Source organism: Cyphellophora europaea (assembly GCF_000365145.1).
Source record: "Cyphellophora europaea CBS 101466 unplaced genomic scaffold supercont1.3, whole genome shotgun sequence".
In the NCBI taxonomy this organism is placed as follows: Eukaryota; Fungi; Ascomycota; class Eurotiomycetes; order Chaetothyriales; family Cyphellophoraceae; genus Cyphellophora; species Cyphellophora europaea.
Window position 1 is genome coordinate 10,285 of NW_008481809.1, and position 22,674 is coordinate 32,958.

The following is a 22,674-nucleotide window of genomic DNA, read 5'->3' on the forward strand; positions in this document are numbered from 1 at the left end:
CCGCTGGACACGTCAGGGTAGAGGATAACAGCGTGCCACCACACAACAACATACATAAGGACACAGTGCCAGGTCAAGTTCAGCATCAGATCATGCTCAACCACCAACGAAACCCGTTGCACAAGGGCTCAGTAGGGGAGGTTCTCAAAGAAGCGGCACCTTAACACACTCTTGCTGTGCTTCGCGTGGACCGGCGTGTTAAAGAACAGCCACTCCACAAAGGTCACCAGGTCCCGACTATAGACACGATTACCCGACACCAGATATAGAGTACAGCCAAACGCGGCCTCACATTACTCCGGCTAGAATTAGAACACTTCTTTGTTAAGGTTGGTCTAGAGTGCCGCGGGGTCAGTCTCATTACGGAGAAGATAGAGGCAGTCACAACAGAACTACCGCGCACAGATATAGGCGGCAACAAAGAGGAACAGTCAAGTACTGTTAACACTCAGGGAGGCGATCTGATCAGGGCGGAGGTAGTTAAGGCATATGCCAACATGGTCAACCGACTCCGTAACCAGACGGCCCTGAATACAGTGCCATCTAATAATACGAGTGCTCAGCCCAAGCATGGCATCCGCTACCTCGGGCTTGAAGCATAGACAACCCCAGTCAACAATGTCTGGCCACCATAGGTAGCCATAGCGAGGCACAGAGAGGGAGAAAGCCATACCCCTTGCCCGACTATGCTGGTCTGGCGTCTTAATAAGGTCAGGCCAGAGGACAGGGTCGCTTCTCATATAGCAGCTAAGGAAGCGGCGGATACACGTGAGTAACACAACCATCAGATGGCTCTAGGGCAGCTAGATACTGTCCTTAGGGCTGATAGCTGAAACTTTCTCTAGGCAGGAGGTAAACTTATCTATGTTGCTAAGGATGTAGTCTATATACCTGGTCGAAAGGACGGGCCAGACATGTGTTAGATACCTACTACCATTCGGTGCCGTGTATTGCTGTTGCGGTAGTAGGGTTATCCTTGAGGGTGATTATTAACTATAGGCACTGCTACTATGGTCGGTATAGTTATCGTTACTATCATCATCCTTACTCTCGTCACCATCGTTAAAGAACAAATCACAGGACAGGGGAGGTGAAGGTAACAGTGACAGTGAGGTGGCTTTGGCAGTCATTGCCTGGGTGAGTATAGCCTCAAACATGGTCCAGGTAACACACACCTCCATCCGAATACTATAGCTCTTGTTTCAACTGTCCGTGTGATTCTTCTGGAGGCGCTCTTTACTAAGACAGTAGCTACGCACAAGGCGGTCCCAGCTCTTCTGGTGGCCAACCTTTCGGCTGTAAATGAGGGACTACCATGTCCGTTAATCAGCCGCCAGGTCAACCAGATCTGGAGCCTTAAAGGTATAGACTCCAGAGGCGTCGTCAACTTTCTTAACATCGCTGTATACCTGAAAGTAGAGAACCCCACTATTGTGAAGTTTAGACAACAAAGGAGGAACCAGTATCATACACATGGCCTCTCCTAGAAAGGCAGGAGTGTAAAGTCAAACTGTCCCTTTATGTGTACCAAAGCCAAAGTTACGGATAGAGCGGCGGATGGTTTAAAGGCAGCAGCGTCACCACATGTAGACAATAGCGGTATGCTTTCCCGGGACTCCACTATAGTCAAATGCATACTAGGTATTGTTGCGAGGGCCAGGAGGGCACATCTCACAGCCAATGTCCACCATAAGATTAGTCATGTGATTGACATTCAGAACTTAATAGAGGACATTATCTCTCCAGCTCTGCAGTACCGTGCTAAGTAAGCCAGCATTCTTGTACTCAAGTTTTGTACCCTTCACATTAAAGAGAAGGAAGCAGTCCTCAAACATATGGAGACCAGCTAGAGACAAGGCAATCTTAGACTTTAGTGTGGTCCAGAAGCGCTCCATATCCCTACCTACAACAGGATAATGAGCGTTAGTATGATAGTAGCCTGTACTCTGATTGGCTTCAAAGGACTTGAGGTAAGCAGCGCCCGAGTTTCGCTGGGCCATTTCTTGACTGGTAGGAAGATGCTGGGTGTAGTTTGCCGGATAGACTGCCTCAAGGGTAGGAAGGAGGGCTTCATTAATAAAGTAGGCCACTTGTAGACTGGTCAAGAAGGGTGAGGTAGCCTTGACATCTGTAATCAGCCGTAGGAAGCAAATAAAAAGAGTTGCACGACTCTCAAATCCCTCTACCTGGCTAATATTATAGTGTAGAATTTCGCGGGGTGGACAATAGGTGGTGTGAGTTCAACCGGCTGTATCCTGAAAGGTAACCTCAATCTAATGATGCTGGTCTAGTTGTAGTGTGTGAGCAGGTTAATAGGTAAGTGTAATATAGATTCCCTGTCTAAATGCCTCAGCTGTGTAGGTAACTCCAATAATACTGTCCATATTATATACCAACTCAGGCTTAACATTAGGCTTCACTTTTATGGCCTTGTAATGAAGATAGACATGTGGAGGTGGCGCCTCAGATACACTAGGGTTGATACCACAGAACAACCGGCGGAGATCAACAGCCCTAGGGGTAGACAAGAGAGTGATCTCTTATGGGACCGGAAAGCTAGAGCTCTTGAGACCAAAGTTTAAGCTTGGGAGGTTCCGGTGGGTATAGGTAGTTCAGAAGGGCGCGTGAGCACTATAGCCTTTAGTCTTGGACTTTTGGGCCTTAGTGTGGTCAGTATAGGCACAATTATATGTAGCCACACTACAACTTTGACAGCTGGCGTCGGTAAAGAGCTAATAGATAAATTTGGCTGTCTGCCTGATTGTCGCAGGATTGTCGGAAGGTAGAGGGAGGTTCTGGGCGTCTAGGGCGCCACTCACTCACTTGTCAGGATCAAAGCCTTGTCCGGCAGGACAAAAGTCGTCATCACTATTAGCGGCTGATGATATAGACGAGATAGTCTGACCAAGGTCTGATAGGGTGCCAGGAATAGTGTTATCATCTGACAGAAAGTTGTACTCTGTATACTCTTTATCTAGAGGGCTTATAGGGGGAATAGTTGCGGTCTGAATTAGTAAAATAGGACACCTCTCCTGTGTTATAGGTTGCTGTGGTGGGGCCCGAGTACTAGTAGCTCTGGTACTGGGTGCCTTGCTAGGAGGGTGTGTTGGTGGCACTGGTGAAGGTGTAGTATACTCTATATCAGAGTCCTCTTCAGAGCTGAAGTGCTAGGTTTGACAGACTCGACGCTTAGACAAACGAGGTTCGCCACTAGAGGATAGAGGGCCAGGGCGCTTAGTGCTGGAGCCGGTTATCTTGGCTGATTCTGATGGCAGTCTGCGGGAGCTAGCGGTAGTAATAGGGGGCCGGGTAGATGGTCTTAAAAGAGCCTGACAGACAGTTTAGATGGGAACACAGTGGTCAAGAAGGCGCCAGTTATGGCCTGGTGCTGGAAAGCGAGGGAACAGTGTGTGAAGTGGAGGTTTGCTGACGGCCCTGTCATTGAGTTAGCAAGTTCTGGTATTTATATTTCAGGAGGGTCTAGAGGAGTTTACAATTGTGGGTGGCCCTGGTAAGGCCTATGTGCATACTGGGCGATAGCAGCCTCAAGTTAGGAAGGGGCTGTAGACATGTCGAAGCTTGAGATGGAAAAGGTAGAGAGTAGGGCTAGACTCGGGTATGTGGGAAAATAGTTACAGAGGAGGCAAGGAGGCATTGGCCTAACAAGAATGTAGCACAGACAGCTTTATAGGACTCCAACTGTCCAAAGATCAACCCAACCAGCACCCAATCAGCAGGGGAGGGCTGCTCTTTAACCGCCTAGTCAGATTAGCCAGGCTAAGCAGATCAAGGCCAATTGGCAGCTGATATAACACATCAACCTGTGGCCATGGCTAGGATGGTGAACCTAGTGTGCCATCTAGAGCTAGGGTAGGGGGTCTAGATATAATGGCCCTAAGATTGCAACCCTAGGCCTAAACAGAATCAGAGGTAATTTCAAGGGGTAATAGTGTAGGGGATACTCCAATCCCTATACGTCTCTAGACACAGGTATTGAATTGAGTAGGATAGTTATTGGTAAGGCCCAAAGGCTGCTGTCAACTTTGTACTTAGATAGATGTCAAAATAGAGGGTTACGCAAACCAATACTTCACACTGGAGCCCATCTACTGCGCTGACAACAATGACAACCACAGATTGTGCATGTTGACAATCTTGTGCCAGAGGCGAAGGGTCTGCTCAGCATTAGTAGCGCCACAGTGTCTACCGCAGTTCAGCTCTTCATAGTGTTCGCTGAGTTCGCGAAGGCTGAGGGCTGTTGAGGTATCCCGTACAACTGCAACAACATCCTAGAGGTCAATGTTAACCATACATCGCACATCCTTGACGAGCTTCCACTCATCTTCAAGCTCTTTCTTGAACTTCTACTGGCGCCTGCGCACAATCTATAGGTCTGCAGCCTCTTCTTTAGACAGTGCCTTTGCTTCCGTGTGGTCTAGAGGTGTTAGAGCAGATAGGCCAAGAAAGGGTATCTCAACATCCATCCAGGACATGTAGTTATCTCTACAGGCAGCAACTTGAGCGGCCAGGCTTGCACAGTCCTTATCGTTCAGTGAGCGCGGAGAGACTGCGGGCAAGCCTGTAGGTATGACAACACCAGTGGGAACAGAAGCGGCTACTGGCACTGGCACTGGCAGGCCCAATACTTGTTGCGCGGCTACAGCCTCTTTGGCCTATTGTGCCACCAGCTTAGCCTTAGCCTCTCTACACACTTCCTCCCAACTCTTCTGTATTCTCAAGCCAGGCAGTAACAGACAACCGGAATCAGCTAACCATTTATAGTTGTTAGCCATTCCACAGCTAACCACAATAAGGAAGCCGTGGCACTGGATCTTTGTGACCATTGTATTGACAAGCGCGGCCCCAAGCTCAGTAAGTGGCACGCACTCTGGCACGCTGGACCACTGTTTATGATAACATGACTAATCGTCCGCAGGAAAGTGAAGGGAGGTCAAGGTGTGCGCTTTGTGGGTGCAGTATACCGCGTCACCATGGAGCTCACGCTCACACTCCATGGTTAAGTTGGGGATGTGGGCGTGCTCGACAACTTTGAGCTATCGCATAGCTACAGGCGTGGGGAGGTTGTTGTATAGCTGCTGTGTGATAGCCACCTCAGTGACGTTGCAATGGTTGTCTTTATTGGCCTTAATGTTAACAGCAATGGTGCGACGGGAAGGCCTGCTGAGGTCCCATGCCTTAATATAAGCGACTAATGCCTCACAGCGGCGCTTCTACTTCCACTGGGTGACAGTCGGCGGTGGATGTGGGATTTTACGGTGTAGCTATAGTATAGGGGCAGAAGGGAGACTTAGGAGGTTAGAGGGTAAGAGAGTGAGGGAGTTAAGGTATTAGGTGGCATCGTTGATAGATAATTGCTCGTGGTGTCAGAGGTGGTCAAAAGCAGGACGCAGGATGTAATAGAGCTACCAGAGGTCTAGATCACGCCATAATTAGCAGTTGTGTCTAGAGCACAGAAAAAGGGCAGCTCATGGGGATCTATCGCCGCGAGCACGGATATAAAGGCTGTGTTATAGGCTGCGGTCTTTGAGATACTCACTGCCGCACGCTTAACGACGACATCATAAAGCTGAACTTGCATGATAGTGACAAAGCCACCACCACTGCGTCGGTCGTTTGCGTTGTGGGGGATGTGGAACTGCGTGGCAAGCTGGTGAACTTTGGCTTTTGCTGGCGTGCCTGTATTATCAAGCAGCTGTAGCAGCTCTCTCTTGAACAGAGAACAAGGGGGCGGCAGTTCAGTGTCCATAGTTTGTCACGCACGACAGGCACAGGGATACAGCGTAGAAGTTGTCAAGAATCAAAAGAGGTTGGTCAAGGGGGCAGGGTAGAAGAGATATACGCGGTAGAAAGAGCACGGTCTAGAGGCCCAGGCACAACGCGCCAAGGGTTTATACCAAGACTGCCTGGATTTGCGCGTTCACAACAACCAGGGTGACTCGTCAAGGCAGGTATACTCAAGTAACAATTTCGTGACACAAATGGTTGATTATATGTTACCTGAGGAACAGGCACAGGCTGGTGCAAAGGTGATGTGTGTGGCCGGCCAATCAGCGGATGCTGTAGCTTGGCATATTTTAAAGGGGCAGTCCGCTTAAGAAGTTACACCAAGCCTTCACAAGCCACCTGTACCAAACACGTTGGTGTGTTGATTACTATCACCATTTCATCCTTAGTTCACAAGGGCAGAGAAGCGTATTTAGTACTGTTCCTGCTTCGTATTGGCATACATCAGTGTTGTTTTCTTCTTGGTTACGTTAGCATTACCGCCCTCAACATGAAGTTCTCCTTTTAGGTTCAGCCTAACCTGTGGAGCCTTTTGGCCATCCGCGCTAGAGTAGCCGAATCCCTATTGTCCTCCAGCGCCGCCACAGCCCTCCACCCTCTTGTGTCCTCCACCCTGCCTCAATCGTCCACCTTGATACATCACGTCCGAAGCCGCAGCTCTACTTTCCCTGCGCCAACCACAGCTGCACGCCTCCTATCTATTGCTCGCCGCGGGTAGTGACCGGTACCGATGGCGCCAACTAAGGGAATAGCGGGTCAGAAGTGACAATATCCGACTAGTGGAGACCTCAACAAGCCTGTACAGCCCAAGAAGCAGAAGCGCCAGATAGCAAAGGAGCCCACACTAGAAACTTCTAACAGTGAAGCCAGCAGCGAGGATGCCATTGTGCCTAAGGCCAAGGGCAAAGGCAACACCAAGACCAGGACTGTCGCAAAGAGAGAGGAGTGCCTGTACTGCAAAGAGAGCCATGTTATGAAGCAGCTGATGCGGCACATGTCACGGAAGCATGTTAGTATCTGGCATGAATTAACACAATAGCTGCGCGCGCAAGAGCCCAAGCTGCGAATGAAAGAGTCCAAGAAGGAGTGGTATGTGTACTGCTATGCCTAGTGTCCCACGAAGAATAGAGTTTGGCATTGGAAAGACATCCACCAGATGGTCCCACCGCTGAGCTAATAGGTCTGGATGTCAGATCAAGGTAGCAAGGAGCCTAGACACCACTTCATATGGGGTGAGGAGAAGCTGGTGGACAAAGAATCCAGCAGCATCTCCAGCGCCATAGACATAAATGTCCCAGAGGATGGTGAGCCGCTTCTACTCCCCTATGGGCCCCTACCGGTTCCAAAACCGGACTTCAGAGACCAGCTAGAGCAACTGCAGAAGATCTGCGCTAGAGTCAGAGGTGAGGAGGACCCGGAGGCGAGCGACGAGGACGAAGACGCCAACGATGCTGATGACAATGCTGACGACGATGCTGAGGACGACAGTGTTAACAGTGATGTCAACAGCGAGCATACACGCGAAGAAAATCAGGCAGAAGATAATACCGAGAACGACGATGACAATGTTAACAGCGAGTATACACGCGAAGAAAATCAGGCAGAAGATGATACCGAGAACGACAATGACAATATCAATGGCAGTGAATAGCACGGTCTCGATGGTACAGAAAATGTGGTTAGCGGTAATAAGGACACTCCTGACCGTGTCAAGCCTAAGGGCGCGGCGGCGCCAGCGAACTCCGGTACTCGGGACCTCCACAGCGCACGCTTGAAGCAACAGATAGCGGACATCTCAGACAGAATCTCGGCGCAAGGTCCGCTGCTTCAGCATCGCCCTGGGCGGAACCCTCTGGCCAAGGTCCTCCACCTGCTTTCTAAGGTTAGTGGCTAGCTTGACAGCACTAACATGGGGGACACAATGCAAGAGGCGCGCATAGCCTCCACACACAGGACCGCCACAGCCATAGAGGTGTTAGAGGCCCGTTTAGAGGACGTGGCAGAATCATCCCTGCTAGCGGAGCAAGGACCCGGACTACTTGAGCAGCTGTGTCACGCCTGTGTTGACAACCACACGTGGCTGAAGGATGCGCAGAGCTACTACTACATCCGGAATATCGCGGGCGATAGCGAGATTGTTAACAAGGATCAGTACCATACTGTGCTGGTTACCACAGATGTGTATGCTGAAGAAATCCTCCAGATAGGTGTCCAAGTGCCGCTGTTAATCCCACGGGCGCTATACAGCCGCCCAGGAGAGCTATTAACGCAACAAGACATTAAGGACCGCCTGCGCCGCAAGACCACTGTTAACATACATTTCCAGTCTCGCGCGCGCAAGGATTATATCTATATAGGCACTGACAATAACAAGCCAGTGCAGTCCGACCGGCAGCGTTAACATGCGCTGGTAGATGAGGACTTTATTACCACTATAAAGACTGATTGTCGTTCAGTCTTACGCATACTCAAAGACAACAACCACACCGCGGTTATAAACCTATTGGATCTTCCGCCATTCAAGTTGAACCCAATGATACCCTTTGTCGCCACAGTCAGGGAAATGTCTACAATTCAATGTCTGGTAGGTAGTAAGTAGGCGCTACAGAAGGCCCGGGGCCATGATCCAGAAGGGTTCAAGTCAAAGGCCAAGTTCAGTCTGTATAGGGGAAAGCACAGCTACTCTAAGGTTCATGTTAACACCGCAGGGGTAATCACGGTGATTCATATGAATAAAGGCGACAAACTGTTCCTGCTGTGGCCCTCCATGGACAATACCAATTGAACAGTGTGGATAGACTACACAAACAGCACTTACCCTGCTTATACACTAGTACCTATATGTGTGCGGACAGGAGACACATTAGTGATGCCTGCTAGCTACGCTCACGCGGTGGTAACATTAGAGAACTCCCTTTGCATGGGAACAATACACTAGCACTCGGGAATAATGGATATACACATTACACAGGCGACCTGGGATCTGTAAGATGCACAGTCCAGCAACGAGGACCTTCCGCTAGACTTTGAAACTGAAGTTAGGTCTTGAGTGATGTTAGCTGTCAAGGAAGCGACTCTACCTCTGGAGCAGCAGACTTTGCTGTGGCCACAAGACCAAGATGTACTGAAGAATGTCTGGAATGTACGTACCCCTCTTGTATGGGATCCTTATGGCTCAACACTAACGACACTCGCAGGAATTTGCGGAGCTTCTGCGCGGTCTGACAAACAAGGACAAGAGCGTGTAAGGATATAGGTGCTAGACAGGCAGATGTGATAACTGCGTGTGCGTCAAAAAGAATTGTAAGTGTGGCGATGAATGCTATAGGGGCGCGGTCGCCTGCTACAACCAGTAAGGTGTTGGAGGAAGCGAGTCACTGGGGAGATATGTGCCTGTCAACAGGGCGGCACATTGTCGGAACATCTTTGTCTGTTGAAATACCGTGTACAACTAGGAGTGGGCTAGAAGATACTCAAAGCCATGCGACAACACAGAAGACCTCAGGTAGCCATTGACTGAAGGCGGGAGATGGGAATTTTGTTACTTGAGGAGTACTCTATCTACCTCATGACAGCGAATCTTGTCCTGTGCTTGTGCTCTAGCCACCTGGCCTCGTCCGAGGGGTTCGCCCCCGCCCGAGACAAATGCGTCTGACCCTGGCTTGCTCACTGTGTTACCACATCAGGTAGCTCCTCAACACTTCTGCCTCCTCCTCCAACTTCCTCGCTAGCTAAGGCTAAGGCTGACACTGGAAATAATTCAATACAGGCAGTGCTGACAGCACAGATAATTGGTATATAGAGTACACATTAGCACTCAGTAGTTGCGAAACAAGGACAACAGATACTGCAGCTTCACGACACGGGCAACCTATTCTCGCTTCAGCTAAAATGTTAGATCAGCGCCTATATCGTATGTTAACCATTCACTGGTCAGCTTACAAATAGTGTACAGGAGGTGCAGGGGAAGCCCAAAGTCATGGCCATGCTGAAAGTGCCCAAGGGCACAGCCCAGAGCGAGCAGGTGGTGGAGGTAGAGGATAGTCCTGCAGATCTCATCATACATATACCACGGGCGCGCCAGGCAGCCACACATATAGTATTAGAAGTTAAAGATCAAGATTAATAGAAGGACCGCCAGTCGAAGGAAGTTATTGCGAGGAGACGCCCGGCTGTGATCGTGTCTGTTATCAGATGCAGGAGGTGTCAGGAGCCTGACACCTAATAGACTTCCTAGAACGGCTGCTAAAGAAGGGGTCAGGTTACTAGTGTGGTCTTTAGGGTCCAGAAGGCTAATATCAAGATCAGGATTAGCGCTCAACAACCCATCTCAAAACGCAGCCGTATTACTAAGGACCACACCCTTGTGGACCATCTACACCAATAGTCGCATACATCAGGCCAAGTACTGCAGGGCGTATCAGTTATAGCGAAGGATCAGGCGTTCACAGTATTTGTCATGGAGGTGGGCCTTAGGTGCCACACAACTGAGATACTAGTAGGGAGCTGTGTCAAAGTTCAGGTAAATACGCACGCGCCAGCGAAGCAGACAATAAACAACCTTTTGGGGAAGAAAGGGAAGGTCACCCACAATAACATAGAGGTAGACAGTCTCGCGTGTACAGAGGCGCTTTAACTCTTTCAACACAAGGGGTAGGAGCCTCTATTATACGGTAGGAGTGCTATTCTCGGGGCGCTTATGCTCAGTCAACAAGATAAAGAGTGGCGAGGCCACCGACATGTCAAGCCATATAGCATAGGTTGAAATACCCGTATACAAGCCAACAATACAATTCTTGGGGATAACAGACACTAAGATTACACCATAGGCCAAATCGTGCATCAGGTATAGTGTGTTAATACTGAAGCGGGACAGGAAAGCGAGGTTATCAGGTTCAACCAGGTCAACAAGGAGCGCAGCCTCCATCAACCGCTAGGACTTAGACAGTGTCGCCATTCTTGATTCTAAAAGGGGTGTAGGTAGAAGAATCCGCTAGGAATGTGTTATTAGCGGAGTGCCAAGGTTTCTATGTGTGTCACTTGAGGAGTGGTTGCTATAGGCATTTTAGTAGCAGTCAGCGCCAAACGTGTCTTAGCACATCTCTACCTACCTCTTTGCCCACCTTGTTAGTGACATATCATCAAAGTTTTGTACACTGTCAACACTCGACTAGTGCCATCACAAACTCAGATGTCATAGTGCGATTCTCAATAGCGCGAATTAAGCAGCTTCAGAGAAAGAAGGCGAAGATGACTGCTAGTAGGTGGATTGTTGTACGCGTGTGGTAGAAGACTGGGCTAATAGATTTGACAGAAGAAAGCTATTAAGCTAACCAACAGCGGATAGGGAGGCAAGCAACTCTTGCTGCCAAGAATACCACAGGCAAGGTCAAAAAGCCTTGTCGCTATAAGCCAGGTACAGTCGCACTTAGGGAGATACAAAGATACCAGGTAAGAGTTGGAATATGTGCAGTAATAGAAGGGGACTAACTGGCGGCAGAAATCAACCGAACTCCTCATACAAAGACTGCCCTTTATAAGGCTGGTTTGAGATATCAGCAATAACATGAAATCAGACCTACGCTAGCAAGCCAGTGCTATAGGTGCATTACATGAGGCGGCCGAGATCTACCTCACTAACCTTTTCTACTGGTCAGGGGTTTTAGCTATACATGTGAAGCGGGTCACAATCCAGCAGAAGGATATAACACTGGCAAAGATGATAATAAAGGGGACTAAACCTGTGGGAGTATAAAACAACGTATATAGCATCTACGGAGCTAGATTAAATAGATAGTGGTGCATATTAACAGCGTGGAGTTGAGATTGCATTTGGACAAGGATGGAGGAGATTAACAGCTGACTGGCATGGATTTATGGTGTTCTAGATAGAACTACTTGAGACCAGTGAATGAATGATATGTTAAGTAGTTAATAATACTACCTATGATATGCTATGATACTATGTATAACTATGATAAGTGCTCGCTGCGTGTATGTATAGAGTTTATTAACTCTCCTGTAGTCCAAATACAACCTATAACTCACTTGTGTGTACTTGGGTTTTGTAATGGGTGAGGCTTAACCAGAGGGTAGCGTGGTAGCCAAGAGGTTAAGGAGGCGTGAGTGAGTAGGGGCGCGGGTGCCGCTACAAGTGTTTAAGGTACAACTGTGACGATAAGGGTCAGGATAGGAGAGTTAAGGGCGCTTAGCTGGTCTCTACATAACACTGTTAATCATTACATCTATATTAGTGGCACTAGAGGAGGGCCAGGCGGATACATTAGCCTTAAGGCGGGGAGATAATTGGTAACCTACTGATTGTAGAGGAGAATCTCCTCACTAGCGGGTGGGTGTTCTACGTTGGTGTGTGGTAGATAGAGCTGGTTAGTTGTGGCCGGAAGGAGGGTTAGGTTGGGTATTAGTATTAGTGTCTGGGGGGAGGGTGCGTGGTAAGGTTACAGGAGGAGACGCATTATCGGCGGGAACTTCACCCAACACGCGACCGCGGGCGTTGGTAGATGCTATTATCAGTTGTTCAAGCGGATAACCTAGTCGCTTAGTAAAGGTGGCTGTATAGGGCTGTAGTGTGAGGGAGGTAGGCGTGCTGTTAATAATGGGTTGCAGGATAAAGCGCTCCGTAATGTCACAAAGTTACAGCATCTATAGGAAGCACTCTTCCAGTTTCAGGAGATAGATGACCAGAAGGATGTAGCCATAGTTCCAGCGCTGAAGACTAGAGCCCACAGTTAGTTATAACATACATAGCGTGAGAGAGGGCAGGACCATATATCTCGATGGTGTGTGGTGGGAGGAGTGCGATTACACCACAACCAAGCGCCAGGGTAAGCTTATAAAAGGGTTTGCATTCGCCCAGTCAACTGTGGAAGGCTTTGGGGGTGAGGTTCAGCTATGAACAATAGCAAGCCTCAGTAACGTGCGAAAGGAGGTTATGGCCATACCCACTCTCAGTCGGGTAACGAGCTAGGAGCTACGGGATATAGGGCTTAGGATTTGGCCTGGCGCCTCACGCTTGGTCAGCTGGTGACGTGTCAAAGATAATAGACTCCTCCGGCAGGGTGGCGGTAGGGGGTGTAGCGTTACACTCCTCGCCCCCAGGAGACGCGGCACACGACACCGGACAGCCAGTGGTGCCTAAGCGCTTCTTTAACTTCTTGTTGCTGTTGGCCTGCCAGGCGAGATACTCTTCCTTCCACTGCTTGTAAGTGTGAATGTTGTCCACAACCACACGCCAGTCGGCTGTGAAGTCGCACTTACTAATATAGTATAGGATCTGTTGCATATGGCTGGGAGCCTTGGACTGATCTTTGCTGGCCCAATAGAAGGAATCAAGGATGTTACGGATCTGTGTAATATCCTTGTTGTGGGCGGTGGCAGCGGCAGTGTAGTAGGAGAGGAAATTGTCCTTTTGGTGGCTAAGGTAGTCAACAAGCTTTTCGAGCCTCGCACATGTCTTGGGCGACACCAACTGGGCAAAGTATATGGCAATAGCCTCCGCCTTGGCGGGCGTGAATGTTTTGACCACCTCCTTCTTCTTGACAAGCACAGTTGGCCGCAGCTGGAGGATCTTGGCCTAGAGTGCCTCCTTCCCAGCTTGTATAGCCTTGACCGACACGCGCGGGCTGAGGGCGATCGGCGGCTGTAGGCTGGGTTTAAGCCGCAGGCGGATGTGTAGGGACAGTAAGCCGGGGGTGGATTCTCTGCTGTGAAAGGAGCTATCCTCTGACAAAGCCTGTGGTCACTTCTGTAGGACTGGGCCGGACGTGGACACGGGTGATGGCTGTGACGGGACTTGGGTGGGAGACACACGCCAGGATTCTAGCGCAGGGGGAGGGGTCTCTTGCACAGCTAAGGAGGAAGGTGACAGACGCTGGGGGGTCTGTGTACAGGCTGGCTAACCTCTTGCGGCGAAAGACACTAGGTCTAAGGATAAGGTTAAGGGAGGCGCGGTCTCTAGTGTTAAGATAGTAGAGAAGCGCTAATAGATATAGCTCAGGTGGGCCTGCATCTCAGACTTTATATAACTGTTTGTGGTAGTGAGGATTATTAATATAAGATGTGTGAGGGTGGTCTAGCGTGGGTGAGTGAGGCTTCTGGGTGGGCATGGGAATCAACACAAACTATGAAGTTGTTATACTTTAGATGGGACTTGAACGCTGTGGAAGGCATGGCTATAGACAGTCCCCCGATCAGTGCTATGGTGGCTAGGTAACTGGCAGCCGTATATAGAGGTGATATAGGATAGAGAGGATAACAGTGACACTATAGATATACTGGTGTAGGACAGACATTGTTGTGGTCATTAGGTTATAGGGTAGGGCACATAAATTCCGGAGTGAGGCGGAAAGTTTAGGAGAAGGATAGTGCCTGTATAGCGGCTGCCACACTCAAGCCTACAACATATGGTTGAAAAATATATGCTAAAGGTATGCAGATATCTGGCTTGTATAATAAGCTAGCCAACACACTACACTAGGTTACAAGTGTATACGACATATGAATAATAATATAATCCTAGGCCAGTAAGAATAGTGTCACATATACACTACAGACAAAGGCGTGTTAACACATCAACCCAACGCGCCGGACTGAGGTTGGGTAGCCCTTAACACAGATATCCTCAGGTAACCACTGTGTAGTGGGTTATACTGTCAGGCGGTTCACTAAGGAGTGTCAAAACACAGAAGGAGCTTAGATAGGGGATCAGTCAAAACAACTGTACTGCATAGTGTGAAGGATACTCTAACGTTTAGTGTTAAGACTGGCTAACTGGCGCTATAGCTGGTTGGTATTAACAGGCGCAGATAGTTCTGGGGGTGGGAGAGGGTGCTGAAGAGCGGCAGAAGACATATAAACAGGACCGGACACAGCTTCAGGGGCGGGCGTAGGCTTTAGGGGGAGGCGGGCGGCTTGATTAGTAGAATAAGTGCTGCTATGGCCTGGAGAGGTGTCACCAGAGGGTCGGCTATGGCGGAGGACGGTTACCAGCGGTGATAGGGTAGGTGAGGCTGGTGAGTTTAGTGTGGCGGTGAGTAGGAGGAGGGGATCTATACTGGTGGTTGTATTGTTAGGGATCAGCTAGGATAGCTTGGTGTTGGCAAAGATAGTGTCAAGGATCTGGTAGCTTAACTTTTGCGACCGTGCAGCGTTTAGTGAGACCGAGGGCTGGTCAACGGGAAGAGGTTGCTGCTGACCAGACACTAGGTTGCTTAATAAGTACTAGCCATAAGGGAGAGGGGACAGTCTACCCACTGAGGCTAATGTACACGCGCATAATAAAAGCGCCAGTCGGGTCAAAGTCAAACAAGCCTTCTATAGCAGTCTTAAGATGTTGCGCGTGTATATAGCCAGGATCCTGTCTATATAGTGAGGAGAGTGTCTCAATAAGGGAGGCCACCAAACCTATGGGCCAATAGAGCCGATCGCCTCTTTTGCCCTGTTAGATGTAGACTTTGCTGGCGAAGGAGAGGCTAGAGGAGGAGACACTGGCATAGTGGCAACAGCAGTATAGGGGTAGGCAATTGACAGGCAACAATAGAGAATGTAAGGGGCACAGTATCAGGGGCGTAAGTGTGTAGAAAGCATATAAAAAAGCCGAATAGTGGCCTGGATAGTTTTAACACTTCACGGTAATAGCAGGTAGACAGTAGACAGATGGTAGTTATGAGTAGGGTGGAAATCATGTAATAAGGTTCAGCAAAGACAGTAGGTCTCCAAGTGCATTATACTACCTGTGGTTCCATAAGGTGGAGTGCTATTATACAGTGTACTCTTATCCCAATTTACCGGAGTGAGAATCAAATAGGTATTTAAGACAGATTCTGGAAAACCTTCGCGTCAGGTGCCCTCTGTTTAGCACCTACCTAGATAAGTGGCCAGCCTCCTTGGTTACATAGTCAGGATGACAAGTAACAACCACAGTGTTAGGGTAGGACAATATAGCGACATCATTAGTAGTTAGAACTCGAGACTAGTTCTGTTGTGATTCTTTATAGGTAAACTCGTTTAGACATCAGTGTGGTCAGATAGATGATTTGCCAGCTGCACCAATAGTAGGTTCCTAGGAAGACACATCAGGCGAGAGGAGATCAATAGTTTCAGGTTGGGTAGTCTGCTTTGGCACAGAAGTAGAGGTATTCTAGCGTGACAAAGTGAGCTTAGAGATCTTTGGAGTCACTTTACGGATAGATCTCGCGGCCAAAGAGGAAGTTGATAACCCTACCCGCTTTAAGTTTCTATTAGCAAACACCCTATTAATGGCCTCTTGGCCTGCGTGGCGCTTGGCTGGCACTTGCGAGGAGGACAGGTATCAACTGGAAGGAGGCCGAGGCTATGAAGAAACACCGCTGATCTGCTCGAACTGTGCATTATTGTTGTCATTATCAACTTCCTACTTGGCATTACTGGTATAAGCGGGGTGGTGACAACATCGCTGCCAGGGTAGCTCACACCGCGGCTAGACAATAATAGTGTCAGTATCTTCCTGAATTATGCCTGTATCTAGGTTCTCACTGGCCGCAGCAGGTGAGGAAGGGCCGGTCAGATTGTTGAGCATGTTAACCGGTTCTTTATCAGGGAATAAGGGTCTAAATTCCTGCTGTGGAAGTGGTAGTGGGCCTGTCAGGGCAGTTAGCTAGTCTTGGGTAGGCTCTTGGCTTGACTCACAAGAGGCTTGACAGGAGTGAACTGTGTCTGGGCGCTACATTGGGACCTCAAGCGAGAAGCTTGTAGATCAAGCGTCTGTGTTAGACCGCAGGATGTCTAGACACTGCACTGGCGGGCTTAGAGGAGCAGGCACATCTTCCATATTAAGAGGCTAAGACTGTCCAGGGACTTGTGTGGAGGGGCCAGGCGCGGGCTCAGAACAGTGAGAGGAAGGAGGGGGGTCAAAGGAAAAAGGGACAGGTGTAGGCTTAGCTGACTTGTTTCAACGGGCTTGGCGAATAATGTTGTTAATGCTCATATTGCTGTGTCTGGTCATGCGGCGTGCGGTAGTAGTGGTTTTACACTCTGGCTGGTAAAGGCCTTTATCCTAGCCCTGTTAAACAGCGGGTAGGGCAGGAGGGTTTTGGGGCTGGTCTTTAGTCAGATTGCCTGTAGCAGGAACATCCTTAGACGAGCTTAGGCGGGGAGATATACTCTGTACGAGAGTGGAAGAAGCAGGATCTTGGCTATAGCAGGCTGGAAAAGAGAGTAAGCTGACAAATACTCTGGTGTTAGATATCAGTACATACCTTTGTAGAATACAGTGTTGTAGGCACGTCCTGAAATATCACAGCGGTAAGACTCTTGAATCAACAGCTTGAGCTTCTAGGTTTGGGTTAGGTCACAGGCGGTAGAGGATAATAGAGGGGAGATGTACAGAGTAGAGGGTGTCATCTGAAAGCTGACGGGGATTGTTAAGGTTGTCTATGGTCGGCGACTGCTAAGTGGACAGTGGGAGCAAGGCAAGGTAGTAACAGTAAGCCTACTATCAAGTACACAAGGAAGAATCAAGGAGAGGTTGTGTAGTATAGTGTTTGATTTCAAGTGGGCTACACTTTTATAAACAAGGAGCAGCCTTACTAAGACCTAGTGTCTAATATACCTGGGCCTGTTGTTTATAGATCGGCCACTCCTGGTACCTAACTCTAGACTACCTTACTGACGCGATCGTGAAGCTGTACTGCTACTCTACATGTACATTTCCTATGTTGGGCGGTCAACAGTATCTTGAACCTTAATCCTGTATCCTATTCTACTTCCTCCTTTCTCAACTGTAAGTTTACAGGGCTCCTGGGGCGAGTATTGCTGATCCTTGACCCTTAGATCTGGCCGGAAAGATAAATGTGGTGTGCACCTTTTGCTTCGAGTCCTTTATAGACAACAAGAAGCTGCACAAGCACAAGACTCGTGTACAAGACGATCGTTACCACTATTGTGAGGTCTGCCGTCTGGACTTTGGCAGCGCAAGAGAGCTGGCAGGGCACCAGATGGTAGACAAGATTAAACATGGTAAGTCCCTTGTGTGTTGGCGTTGGAACGCGGGCTAACCACAGTCAGGCCATTGTCCCGATTGCAGCTTTATCTGGGACGCTGCGCGCTCTGGCCAGCGCTTATATAATAGCCACCTTCCCAGGGTAAGTCTCGGGCTGTGTGTGAGGAAGAGAAGATAGACTGACTGGAGGAATGTAGTGCCCAGGCGCACTGGTTATGCTATTGTGTCCGGGCTGCAAAGTGGCCATTACCAGGGTGGGTGAGCTTATATGTCATATTGAAGGAGGATATTGCCCGGTCATCACCCAAGATGCGTGGTATTGCCGTTAAGGAGAGCAGAAGATGGATAACAATAAGGCTACACAGCAGCGCAGCTTTAAGGCCAAGCTGGTTCACACAAAGATATACCCAGCTTAGATTAAACAGGACAACTGGCTAGAGGAAATGAGGAACCCCAATCTATACAAGGCTCAGGATGACGAGTCAGTTAGCATTACGAGCTCGCTAGAGCACAACACGGCAGAGGAGGAGATGAAGCGGGCTGTGTAGGGTGAGGTGCATGGCAAGCCGGCAGAAGACAATCAGGTGGGCTAGCTCATGCGTGCCATAGGCAGTCTGCGAGTGTCTGTACCTCCTGGACCGGGTGATGGCAATCTGGCTTATCAATTTGATGTAGAGTGTGATCTGTGGGTGTGCGGTCGCCAGCAATGTCAAGAAATGTTCCGCAATGCGGCAGCACTGAGAGCTCACGAGTTGGACGAGATAAACCACCTCGGCTATACACAAGCGTGTCCTTAATGTTTGGTATAAAAGGAGAAAGCTTTCTAGCTGGTCACTCACATGGTGGCGGGAAGTAAACGTTGTAACCTGCGCAATAAGGCTAGCGTTGGCGACCATGTGGCGAAACTGTCTGCGGGTTTAGTGGGCAAGGTCTGTGGCAAATTCGTTGTGCCGGTCAATAATGTCTGGACAAGGATGGGCGAAACTGTATACCAGTGAGATGGGCGCGGAATCCTGTCTATACTAGTGTGGCGTTAGGGTGTGGTGTCTCTATATTAGGGTATGGTGACAATAAGGGATAGGGCCTTCCCGCTTGGTACCTAGATAGAGACCGAGGAGCGGCAGTAAGGTCCTGAGTAGATCCCCGTAACATACTGTATCCGACATATGTATGAATAGAGATCGTGTTGAGACTGTGCATCAAAGTACCCAGTGAAGAAGTCCTCTAGTAACCGTATGGTGGTGCTCAGTCCTCATATATTGGTGACCTGAGTAGTATCCCTCTCCTACTACTGGGGCTTTAAAACTATCTATTAGCAAAGGCACACTTAGACCCTAAGGTGTAAGGGCTCTTAGACGGGCTATAGAGCGGCGCCGTCAAGATCACGTTCATATATACACTTAGTGGATGGGGTATTTGATTATGATCGTTTGTGATTCTGGCCTATCAAGAAGCTAATCTATAAGCTAACCCTAACAGACAATCCCCTAGGGATTTGTATATCCAGACTACTAATAGCCTAGGCTGGGCCTAATAAAGCGTGGGATGGCGCCGATCAGTTAGTGACATAGTGTTTTAACATATCAGATTATAGAAAGTGGGCCGTAGTAGACAGCCGCTGTTACAGCACATGAAGTCTGACCATAGGTGTTAGAAGGCGGATGAGATGATATAGGGAGTGTGAGGATGGAAGGAAGGGGAATGGTGTGGTGGAAGGCGGCAACAGGGACCTTAAGAACAGTAGATATAGCTAACCTCTCTCGCGATCTCAGGGTTATCTGGTATGTGACGGGTGACCGCCGCAGTGTAAGTGTCCCGGGTGGTGGTCAGCATGCTAAGGCAGTCTGAAGGCTCGCTAAGATTGATATTATCTAGCTTAACAGGGTGGCTGGCGGCCTATTGCTTAAGAAGATGTTTGCTGATGATACTGAGGATACTATTGATCTCGGGAAGGGCGATGTGGATGTTGCTGAGGATGCCGCAGGCAATAAGCTTGGCAGGATTAACACGCTTGAGACTAGGAACAGTCAGTAGGTGATCTGTGAGATAGAGGGTGGGTACTTACTAATACAGGGCCTCAGTGGTAAGGAATATATAGATGCTAGCGCCAAACTCAGCGGCGAGGTAATCGACCAAGGCGTTGTGCAGGTAAGAGGTATCCTGTAAGGTGCCACTGGTACTGAAGCAGATGGTGTACCACTCCTTGACCATGCTATAGAGGTTATCTGGATAAGCTTAAAGGGAAGGGTGGTTGTTGGCGGTGCGCAAGAGCCACTTGTACCAAGTAGAGCGGAGAGGCTCAGCGACCTAACTGTCACTAATAGCCTTGTAGATTTTATGCTTCTGGAGGTATACAAGTGCAGTGGTGAGCTGCTTCATGGCCCCGGAATGTTGAGACTTGATGTCTGTGCTAGTGACTTGAAGGTATTCCATGAACTGTGGATCAGGAGGGAGGTTGTGCTGACAAACAACATCTGCACAGAAGTTGTTGAGCTTCTGCGCCATGAGATTATCTGTCCGATGGTTGCGGCATGCAAAGATGACCTTCTAGATGTGAGCAAGGGCTTTACCGCTAAAGAAGTGCTTATTAAAGAAGGTCCAGATATCGTTCATGTTATTGTTGGTGAGCAGAGCACTCTTGCTACTACAGAGATTGCTGGCCAGTTGGAATGGGCGGTTCAGGTAGTTGCTAGAGACCACGCGGAAGCGACACAGAAGTTCAACAGAGCTTATGGTACCTGTAGGTACAATGGCTTGTGGATAAAGCATGTAGCCTTTGGGCGATACTTGCTCATTAGGGACAGGAACCACCGCCTCAGGGGTATTACTAGCTATAATCTGGGGGTTGAGGAGACTGGCAATGGCTTCAGGTAGACCCTGGGGCCCGGCGCCGCCGGTGGCAGGGGTATTGCCAATGAAAATGCCGGCCGCCTTCAGATACTCCATAATATACTCATCACCAATGCTAGCAGACTTCATACACCATACGAGGTGGTTGACAATGGCTTTGATAACAAGAGCAGTCTCAGGACTATATTCCTTGTATTGTGGTCCTTACTCGGAGGGGATAAGGTACTTAGAGAGCAAGGACTCAGTGTTACTGTAGCCCTGTGATTGGTAAGCAGTGAACAAGTATACGGGAGAGGAGGACTGACTTTACAGATCTAGAAGAGACAGTACATCTTGATATCTTTATCTGGCATGTCACAGGTGCGGTTAATAAGTGTTTCACCGGCGTTCTCAATTTTAAGAATTTCACGGTGGATCTCAGAGGGAGCGTCAATGACAAAAGCGTCAGGACCCTGGTAGTCAGGCGCCGACAGCAAGTAGTTAGGGACCGCCATTACAGTGAAAAGAAGGTAGCGTTTAGGAAGTGGATAGAGGAAGAATGAGGTAGAGGAAGATAATATAGAGGAAGATAAAGGTAGAGGAAGATAAAGGTAGAGGGAAGAGGGTGTTAGAGAGAGTGGTAGGACAGAGAGAAAGATTTATTAACAAGAGCAAGAATCATGAGTCATGGTGTGATTAAGGCAAACATGTGTCCAGATTAACGCCAATCATTTTACCATGACACCTAATTGTAGGAAAATTCAATCACAGCCCAAGTTGCCTAGGGAATGAAGGCCGCGACCGCAACAATTATATTTTGTGATCTAGAGGCAGAATATTGGCGATATGACGCTTGATCCAGTGATTTAACTTGCTACAACATTAACTCGACAGATTGCAAAGGCGATAGCCGCTCCTCTAGGTGTGATATTAGGCTGCAGGGTATGTTTAGGAGGCAGGATGGTCTTTAGGTAACTATCTTGGTGCAAGGCGACAAGGCGAAAAGGTTACCTGCGGACTGGTGCCAAGCCATGAGGCAGGTCATGATCTAAGTAATCGGGTGTTAGAGGCTAATAGTGTGCTGTGATTGGTCCTGATCTATAATGTATGATCAATGGGATCAAATTAGAATTGATCAAGCGTGTGCTAGATTAGGTCACTTAATATTACCGGCGGATTTATCTGTCGCAACGTTGCGTTAAATTCGGTTGTACCCTTCTTACAATATAAGCCACGCATTACTCTTCTTATACTGCACTCTGTTAAGATAGAAGCTGAGGCTTAAGCTGAATATGTCCGTAATAACACACGGCTAGTACAGGCGCACAATGATAAGAAGCTGGTGGAGAGGATTGTTGCTGTTACCTGTGCTACCTTTGAAACTAAGACAGATCTCTGAGTTGATGAACTTGATATGCTGGCCGACAGTTTGGTGCTGGTGCATGCGGTCAATGTAAGTTGTAACTCTAATACTCTACAGGCACTGAGCACTGACATAATTAGCTAGCTGGTAGAGGACTCATGTTCGCTAAGCGACTGTGTGAAGCTAACGCTAATAGACCGCTAGAGGCGATACAGTGGTTGATAGTGTTCATGGTGTGAGGAAAGTGTCCCTCTTGGTATTGAGTGGTGTGATGCGGTATATACTGACAATATTACAGTAGCTGCTGATACTACAAAAGAATGTGGCATAACCGTTCCTAACCAGACTGATACCACAGAGACCACACAGATAGAGGGCACCTATGACACACAGGGAGCAGCGGATACATTTGAGGCCAGGGCAGAGGGTGAGCCAGGCGTGGCGCTGATGGCAGCGACTGACTATTATGTTATCTTCAAGAACGGGGTCTGGCGGGTGGAGTAGTAGGTGAGGATAGCAGACCACTATGGTGCAGGTACGATGTGCCACTGGGTATTGCAGCTAAATCTGGGAAGATGTAATCAGAAGGGGTAGGCAAAGATACTGGCTAGCTACTCGAAGATAGTACCACTGGTAGGACCCGAATCATAGTCTGAAGATCCACAGTGAATTTATATTC

At 48.8% G+C, this 22,674-nt stretch overlaps 3 protein-coding genes across 3 annotated transcripts; 2 read left to right on the forward strand and 1 right to left on the reverse strand.

The window, feature by feature from the left end:
* Positions 1-6,991: 6,991 nt before the first annotated feature.
* On the forward strand, positions 6,992-7,456 carry HMPREF1541_02917 (uncharacterized protein; the record flags this gene model as incomplete). Its single annotated transcript, XM_008717272.1, has 1 exon — positions 6,992-7,456. One exon carries the CDS (start codon positions 6,992-6,994, stop codon positions 7,454-7,456), a length of 465 nt encoding a protein of 154 aa, XP_008715494.1.
* A 3,677-nt stretch (positions 7,457-11,133) lies between these two features.
* On the forward strand, positions 11,134-11,356 carry HMPREF1541_02918 (histone H3; the record flags this gene model as incomplete). The annotated part of the gene is made up of 2 exons (XM_008717273.1): positions 11,134-11,256; positions 11,306-11,356. Coding segments are annotated over 2 exons (174 nt in total), but the record flags the coding sequence as incomplete, so codon positions are not given.
* An 8,994-nt stretch (positions 11,357-20,350) lies between these two features.
* Positions 20,351-20,749, reverse strand: HMPREF1541_02919 (uncharacterized protein; the record flags this gene model as incomplete). Its single annotated transcript, XM_008717274.1, has 1 exon — positions 20,351-20,749. The coding sequence occupies one exon, from the start codon at positions 20,747-20,749 to the stop codon at positions 20,351-20,353; it is 399 nt and encodes a 132-aa protein (XP_008715496.1).
* Between the last annotated feature and the right edge of the window lie 1,925 nt (positions 20,750-22,674).